The 8,746-nt window shown below is 34.4% G+C and overlaps 1 protein-coding gene across 1 annotated transcript; it reads left to right on the top strand.

Moving 5' to 3' along the window:
* The first annotated feature begins 2,702 nt into the window (after nt 1-2,702).
* On the top strand, nt 2,703-8,256 carry LOC105788944 (vacuolar fusion protein MON1 homolog). The gene is made up of 14 exons (XM_012616044.2): nt 2,703-3,263; nt 3,447-3,526; nt 3,645-3,716; nt 3,853-3,892; nt 4,434-4,535; nt 4,732-4,853; nt 5,315-5,447; nt 5,578-5,669; nt 6,105-6,186; nt 6,314-6,378; nt 6,625-6,948; nt 7,071-7,162; nt 7,366-7,430; nt 7,847-8,256. The coding sequence occupies exons 1-14, from the start codon at nt 2,823-2,825 to the stop codon at nt 7,940-7,942; spliced, it is 1,806 nt and encodes a 601-aa protein (XP_012471498.2). The 5' UTR covers nt 2,703-2,822; the 3' UTR covers nt 7,943-8,256.
* Nucleotides 8,257-8,746: the final 490 nt, after the last annotated feature.

Raw genomic sequence — 8,746 nt, forward strand, 5'->3', positions numbered from 1 at the left:
GATCAGTTCGGGAAAGGCTTTGGTTAAATGCACTAGCTTGTAACCATGGTTGAATGATATGTTTATGACTTGTGTGACATGCATATGGAATAAGCGTGGAAAGTAAAGAAATGCAAATGAAAATAAAGAAATTATGAAGAGTTAAAGTTATATAAAATCCTACTAAGCTTGGGATAATATGTTTAAGTGATACTATGGATTTATTCACCTTGTAAGTTGATGAATATAGCTTCATGAGTATTGTGGTATCAATATTGGGTTATCCTTAATATATATAGATTTCATATTTTAAATGAACTAATATGATTAAAGACTACACGAGCTTACTAGGCATTCATTGCTTACGTATTTGTTTTTATTTACCCTACGGATTATCGAAAGCTTGATTGGGTTGGAAGCTTGTAAGAAATATATCACACTATCCATTGGTTCTATTGGTAATTTTGGATGATTTGATTCTGGTTATAATGGCATTATAAGTTAATTTGGCCAACATTAGCTCATTAATGTTTTAGTTTTGATTGGTTTCAAATATGAATGCTAAATGAAATGAAATGTCTGATAATCAATTTGTAAACTCCGGTAATACTCTGTAACCCTGTTCCGGCGAATGATTCGGGTTAAGGGTGTTACATCGTCCATCCAAACTAAGCCTAAGACTCCCTTTGGTAACAAAGAATGAAAACACAAGGAGAAAACTAATCATCTAGTCTCAAGCCTCATATTGGAACAATCATCATTCACCAACATTTGGTAGATAACTGTGGAGACATAAGTATTTTGAAAAATAAGGAAAAAAATATAAAATTGGTACTCGAACTTATTTACTTCTCCCAAATTGGTACTTATGATTTTTTTTGTCCTAAATTGGTACCCATACTTTTTTTCCGTCTACTAGTTTGGAACCTAAGCTTAACATCATTACTTTTTTGCTGACGTGGCAGCGCTAGCCACTCGCGCGCCACCACGTGGTGTCCTTTTTAGCCCTCATTTTTCTTTTTCTTTTTTCTCATTTTCTCTCTTTTTCTTTTTCCCACCTTAACTGACATGCTTCTACACCTCTATCCACCATCCGGCCTTCTCCGGTGAGCTCTCCGACTAACGATGACCATCGTCTGACCTTCTTTTGTCTGCTAATACGAGAGCAAGGTAGCAATCAACTTTGTCATTGTCATTTTTTCTGCAAATACATAGACACAAAGTAAGAATGCAAGCAAGCAGAAGTGCTCACGCCATAGTGGAGCCCACATTTCTCCCAAGCACAAGCAAAAAGCTCTAACAAAAGCCCTAATATTCTCATCACTTACTCCACAAAACCCTAATAACTGTCATACAAAAGAACATGGGTCACCACAAAAGCAGCAACATAACTCAAACCTCGACCAACTCTTCGAACAAATTCGAATGAGCTAACATTTGCTTCCAAGACGCCAGTGACAAGGAAATATCCAGCAATAGCTCCAATATTGATGATTGAATTGTCGTCGTTAACAAAGCTAGCGAAGATGTTTCCATAGGAGAATTCGACCTTTTATTTTTCGGTTGCGGTGGAGAAGATGATAAAACTAGTGCTGATTATTACTTCGATTCTTACTCTCACTTGGATATATTTTCTACTTCTCATCCTCTTTTTTAAGGTTCAATTTTGAATTTTTTTTATTGATATTTTTCTTGTTGATTAGAAAACAATGGGAAAGTAAGGATTTCTTAGTGTTGACTTTAACATTTTTGTGAAGACGCTTCAAATGTGATATGAAAGTTTCTATCTTTGCAAAAGTTACAGCTTGTTGAGTTTAATAGTTCAAGAAACAAGTCTTCTGGTGATGTCATTGGTGCTTATCGAAGGAGACCGGATGGTGGCCTAGCAACGTCAACGAAATGGGTGTTTGCAAACCATAGCTTGAAAATTTACAGTTGCTTGCTGCCTTGCTCTCGTATTAGCAGACCAAAGTAAAAGAAAGAAAGTCAGGTGGTGGTCGTTGTTGGTCGAAGAGCTCACCGGAGGAGGTCGGATAGTGGCTAGCGGTGTAAAAGCAAGACAGCTAGGGAAGGAAAAATGAAAAATAGGGAAAATGAGAAAGAAAATAATAGGAAAATAAGGGCCAAAGAGGATGCCACGTGGCAGTGCGCTAGTGGCCAGTGCTGCCAGGTTAGCAGAAAAGTAAGGGTGTTAGGCTCAGATACCAAACAAGCAGACCGAAAAAAAGTTTGAGTACTAATCTAGGACAAAAAAAAACATATGTACCAATCTGGGAGAAGTTGACAAGTTCAGGTACCAATTTTATATTTATCCCAAAAAAGATTGATAATATTTTGTGGAGAAAAAAAACCTAACCATTTAGTTGAAATAATGTGTCAAATTCAGGGGTTAAATTAGTATTTAAGCCTATACTTAAAAAGTTAAAAATTAAATATCTTAATTTTAATTTCACCAACTCTGAATATGAACTAAAATGTATATAAAAATACAAAAAATCATAATTTTTAATTTAAAAATATTAGTCAATTCACTTTTTTTTGGTAGATTTTTTTATTTTAATGATTTGATTAAGATTTTAAAATGTAATAAGATGATTATAAATTTTAAATTTTTTAAATATAATGACTAAATCCTAAAGTTGTCAAAGTATAGTGACTGAAAGCATATTTTGCTTTCAATTGCCTGCTCTGCAGCGAAGCCCACCAACATAAAACAGCAACTGGACTGGTAGCTGAATGCAATTGTCTTGTTGGTGTTCTTAAATTATAATTTTTTTTCTCAATTTCATTTTCCCCCAGCTCAAAACCCTAGATTTGATTTTCTAAGAGGGAATAAAAAGTAAATGTCGTTGGATTCTATCTCATCTTCGTCTTCTGTTGATGAGTCCACCGGCTTAAACCGTAATTCCGATCTCGAACCGGTTGATGAACAGTTCGGTTTGTTGTCATTGACCGAACCTGTCGAATTGGAACCTAATCGTGGAAATGGCTATGGAGTCACCAATGGATCGTTGAATCGGGAGAGAAGCAACGGCGAGGAAGAGGACGAACGATTAACAGTGCAGAATCGGGAAATATTTGGCGACGAAAGGCCTTCGAGTCCTAGCAGTAGTGGGTATGCCGGTGAGAGAGGGAGCAGCAGTGCCTCGACCGCGTCTCGGATCGATGGAGCTATTGAGGTTGACGGTGATGAGATTCAGGAAGTAAGGAACGATTGTTCCCTCGAAGGATTCTCCGATACTCAGGCCTCCGCTTGGGTACCGGGTAAACGTCATGTTGATGAGGTTAGCCATTTCACATATCATTATCCTACATATTCATACACTGAATTGTAGATTTGGGAATTTTTATGAAGTTTAGGATTAGTCAATAACGATGTTATGGTTTGAATGTAAAAAAAAAAAATGGAGTTATTTTAAACAATACTTGCTATATTATATCATGTTTAATTTATAAGTGAAGTGCAGGATGATGGTTCAATATCATGGAGAAAGAGGAAGAAACACTTCTTTATTTTGAGTAATTCTGGTAAACCAATATATTCCAGGTGTGTCAATAGTTCCTACAAATGCCATCACTGGAAGGTGCAAAATTTGCACTATTAATATAAACTGCTTGCTTATGAATTCTGTTTTAAATTTTTTTCCTATACATTTGGCTTCCAGATATGGAGATGAACACAAGCTAGCTGGTTTTTCAGCAACATTACAAGCCATCATTTCCTTTGTGGAGAATGGGTACTTGGCTGAATCTAGCTTGCTTAGTTTTTAGTCATGATTCGTGTATTTAATCAAATGTGATTATTTGGGCTACTTTTATCCTTTTTATGTCAGTTTTTTAAGGAATTTTAACATTTTATTCATTGCTTTTCAGGGGAGATCGTGTCAAATTGGTCAAGGCTGGGAAGCACCAGGTATTGTTACATTTGCTATTTCTGGATTTGAAATTTATATACTTTCTAATTTAACAGCCCTGCAATCTGTTGTTATTAGATTACTTGCATTTGAAATACTTTCTCTTCCACATAGTGATTAATCTTCTAAGTAGACCTTTGAAGTTTCTTCTTTCACATATTGAAATTGAATACTTTAGAATTAAACATTGCGTTACTGTTTTGCATTAGTCTTAAGTAGCTTAGTTTCATTAAAAGGGGTGGAACCTTAATCCTCAAAATGGTTATGGTTTTGTTATGTTTGGCAAGACATGTCAATTAATTTTCAAAAGAAAAGTGAATGATGCAATAGCAGAATGTTTGGCATTATTTGAAATAGGCGCATTTACATGAAAAGTTGTGCTGTTGGCCTCATCAATACAGTACAGCTTGATAAAAAACTGTCATTTTTTCTTATTCATTTGGTATGGAATGCCTAAACATTGAAGATCCTACTTTCCCTTATAGAATAAAGCCTTATCTTTTGAGGAGTGATGTATGGGATAATGTATTTGTTGTTCAGGTGGTCTTTCTTGTGAAAGGACCAATTTATTTAGTTTGCATCAGCTGCACAGAGGAGCCCTATGAATCATTAAAAGGACAATTGGAGCTTATTTACGGCCAGGTATCTCTTATAGCCTCCCTCACAAATCTCTTCTTTTGGATGGATGACTTTGGTTGCCCAAAATTGGAGCATATTCAAGGCTTGCTAATTTCCCTTGATCAAAATATTTTGTCACCTGTTATTTTACTTGTTTATAAAGTCACCCAAAAGTGTTTCTCATACTGACTCGCTTTGAATGGTTATGAAATGGATGCAGATGATACTTATATTAACGAAGTCCATAAATAGATGCTTCGAGAAGAATCCTAAGTTTGACATGACACCTTTGCTTAGAGGAACAGATGTTGTTTTCTCTTCCCTCGTTCACTCCTTCAGTTGGTGCGTTTTCTTTAGGTTTTTTTTTTTATTTTTTGTATGTCTAATAAATAATAATGTTGAATCTCTCCTCTTCACACGCTACCATTTGTGTTTTCTTCCCTTAACAACTCCTTCAGATGGTGTGTTTCACTGGGTTTTACTAAGATGTTGGATCTCTCCTCACCCCACCCCACCCCACCCCACCAACCCCATTTTCTGCTTTCATGCTTAACCCTTGAAAACAAACCTACTGGGGTTGACTTATTTTAAATTAATTGCAAGGTTTTCAGTTCTGATTGTTTAACAATTTGTCACATTCCAACTCTGGTTGTAAAAATTGCTTGTGTTCAGAACAGGATGATGTGTGTTGTTATTACAGTTATGTTACTGGTGTTACTGATGAGATGTGAGTTACAATATTCATTTTCTTTCATATTTTACTTGAATGATACCTTCTAATTTTTTATTCTTTAATTTTTCAGGAACCCAGCTACCTTTATTCATGCATACACTTGTCTTCCTCTTGCTTATGCAACAAGGCAAGCTGCCGGTGCCATATTGCAAGATGTTGCTGATTCTGGGGTGCTATTTGCCATACTAATGTGTAAACACAAGGTAAAACTCCCTCATCCCTTTTTTTTCCCCTAAAAATAAGGACATCTGTGTTTTTGTTATTTTATTTTAGTGTTTAACTCCTTAAGATTTACTGCTTGAAGCATTTTAATTACAACAAGGTCAATTTCAGGTTATCAGTCTTGTGGGTGCTCAAAAAGCTTCTCTTCATCCTGATGATATGTTACTACTTTCAAACTTTGTGATGTCATCAGAATCATTTAGGTTAGTATAACCAATGTCAAGTCTTTAATCCCCTTGCATTTTTTAAAATTCATAGCATATGCCTTCAAAAGCACACATGATTAATGATGACTCTTTTGGCTTGGATCTGTTGGTTTTATGTGGATTTTAGCTAACATTGTTTTGGTAAATCAGTAATCTCAATAACATTGTAGCTTGTATGAAGGGTCTTCCTGATGTTCCTGATGAACTATAAACTGAATTTCCAGCTAAGAAACTTGTTGCACACTATTAGCAACCTGCATGTTTACTAGCTCTTCTGTTTTTCTGCAGCTGTTTTGTAAAATGCTTCTTCTTAGCAGTTTTCTTTTCTTTTTTTCCTTTTCTTCTTCTGTAGAGATATGTGGAGTTAATGTCTTTTTGTGCTGATGATTTCATGGGCTCTTAGTTCTTATGAGATCTTCATGCTTTATGCAGGACAGCAGAATCATTCTCACCAATTTGCTTACCAAGATATAATCCTATGGCATTTTTGTATGCATACGTTAATTTTTGTGATGTGAGTTGACACATGGTTCACGATAGGTTAATTTGGTGCAACTTCTACTAGATACAATGCTGTCATATTTTTTCCCCCTACCTAGATCATGCCATCAGCAAAGAACAAATTTACTTTCTTTTGGCAGGTTGATACCTATTTGATATTGCTTACTACCAGATCAGATGCGTTCTATCATCTTAAAGATTGCAGGTAAATTGTATTTTCCTTATTTGATCGTGATGCTAGTGAACTTCGGTTATAACCTTACCAAATTCTTCATCAATTGACTGCATATCTTGAGTCTGACCTTTGACCATCTAACCAAATGGAAATATACCCAGATTTAGTTGCCTCTATGGCTTACCAGTGAAAGCACATTTACCTCTTCATGTAGAATGTAAAATGTTTATTTTCTTCCTTACTAGACCATTAAGAAATTTGACTGAAATTTTATAGGATTTGCATAGAACTTGTTCTCTCGAAGTCCAATTTTCTTAGTGAAGTTCAGAGGTCAATGATTGATGGTGGAATGCATGTTGAGGATTTGCCGCTTGACCCATTGCCTCGATCGGGATCATCACCTCACCTAGGCCAGCAAAGACTTCCAACTCATTCGTCTGAGAGGCTTCCAACAGATTCTCCTAAGAGGCCGAGGGAACCATTTATTGGCATTGGTGGTCCTGCTGGACTTTGGCATTTCATTTATCGTAGTATATTTCTCGAGCAATATGTATCTTCTGAGTTCTCTCCGCCACTTAGCAGTCCCCGGCAACAGAAAAGGTTTGTTGTATTTTGGTTCACTGGGTCAATTCAACTTCTTACATGTTTAATGGTATAATGTATTTTGTATACTGGGCGAACAGATATAGCAATATGTATAAAACTGGTTTTTTATTGTGCAGATTATATAGAGCTTACCAAAGACTGTATGCTTCCATGCATGATAAAGGAATTGGGCCCCATAAAACTCAGTTTAGAAGAGATGAAAACTATGGTAAGTCTCTTTCTGAGACATTAACTTTGCTGACATCTGAACCATAACACTATATAGCAGAAAGTTACTTTGTCACAGTTCTGTTTTTTGGTTTTGGCAATCAATACTTTCCCTTTCCTAATGTTATGTGTATAGTTAATGGAAAACAGTTTCTAGGGAGTTTTTATTTTACTGTCTTGAAATTAATATGATTTTTCTGTCAGTTTTACTCTGCTGGGTTACACAAGATTTTGAACTCTATGCGGCATTCGATCCCCTTGCAGACAAGGTTTGCTTCTACATATGTACATATACATATACATATATAATTGGTCTAATAATGATTTTAGTTCCTCTGTTATGCTGAAATTTGCAATTTAATCCTTCTAATTTAATGTTACATAATCCACTCACTTTACTTTTATAATGTTATTAGTAGGTCCAAATTGATAACTATTAAAGTGATGACGGGGATTTTTCATGAATTTGTTAATCAATAACAGACCAACAGTGATATCAATTTGTACCTACTAATAACATCATAAAAGAGGAACCAAAATATAGGAATTAAATCATAATTTTCAACATAGAAGAGGGACTAAAACTATAATTAAACTTGTAAATTTCTACATAGTATTAAATACATACTGAATACATTATTTTGTGCTGAAGAAGCTTTAAAAGTTTCATTAATGTACTGTGCAGGCAGTAGCCATAAAGACTTGCAACAGGGTTTGTCAATGGGTAAAAGATGTAGAAAATGAGATTTTTTTGCAGGGAGCTAGCCCCTTTTCATGGTAATAAAAGTCATTCATGTAATACATAATATGTACTCTAACTTTTGTTTATTAGCACGACCCTCCTTTATACTTTTCCCTTCTTTTTTTGCCCCCAGTCTGACAAGTTAGAATTTCATGGTAGCCATAGTTAGATGGACAAATGTATGATTAAGTTTCTAAATGTTTGCCCCTTTCTTTTTTGTTTTGTTTTCAATCTTTTCTCCATTGGTGGTGGTGCCACAATAAGTCATAAGATAGTAGAGAAATTTCTAAATTATGCACTACTCTCTTGTAATTTTGTTATATAAAACCCAAGTCCTTTATCGATTCAGTCAACTATTAGCTTTTAATTTATAGTTAAATAAACTCTTTAGCATCAATTGTTATTTCTCTTGAAATATGGACTTGTATCAGAATAAGTCACAACGTATCAAAAGAAATTTTCTTCTCAAAGATATAAGGTTTGTTTATGTACAATAAAAATATAAGAACTTTATTTAGGAAAAGTAAGATAAGTTAGAAAAGTGTTTTAATATTTTAGTTCTTTCATTTTTACTTTGAAGATTGTGTTTGGGTTTTTTTATTAAAATTTTTTACGCTTTTTATTGAGTTGGTGTTACGAGCTAATCGAGTGTCAATTTAAGAAAATTATTAAAATATTTTTTGTATTTAAAATAAATTATATTATTTGATGGTATCGTAATCTTTTCAATTTAAAAAAAACTAAAAAAATATGGACATGGATCTAAACCTATGCAAATTGGATTAGTAAAATTTCAATTTTATCACTCAATTAAAATTTTGTTTTAATATATTTTTACATTTT

Source organism: Gossypium raimondii, chromosome 2, assembly GCF_025698545.1.
Source record: "Gossypium raimondii isolate GPD5lz chromosome 2, ASM2569854v1, whole genome shotgun sequence".
NCBI classification, from domain to species: Eukaryota; Viridiplantae; Streptophyta; class Magnoliopsida; order Malvales; family Malvaceae; genus Gossypium; species Gossypium raimondii.

Excerpts from the sequence above, each read along its gene's own strand:
- LOC105788944 (XM_012616044.2), top strand. The coding sequence starts at position 2,823 with ATGTCGTTGGATTCTATCTCATCTTCGTCTTCTGTTGATGAGTCCACC. Across the intron at positions 3,717-3,852 it reads ATTTCCTTTGTGGAGAATGG|GGGAGATCGTGTCAAATTGG; the intron begins GTACTTGGCTGA and ends ATTGCTTTTCAG. Across the intron at positions 6,379-6,624 it reads TATCATCTTAAAGATTGCAG|GATTTGCATAGAACTTGTTC; the intron begins GTAAATTGTATT and ends GAAATTTTATAG.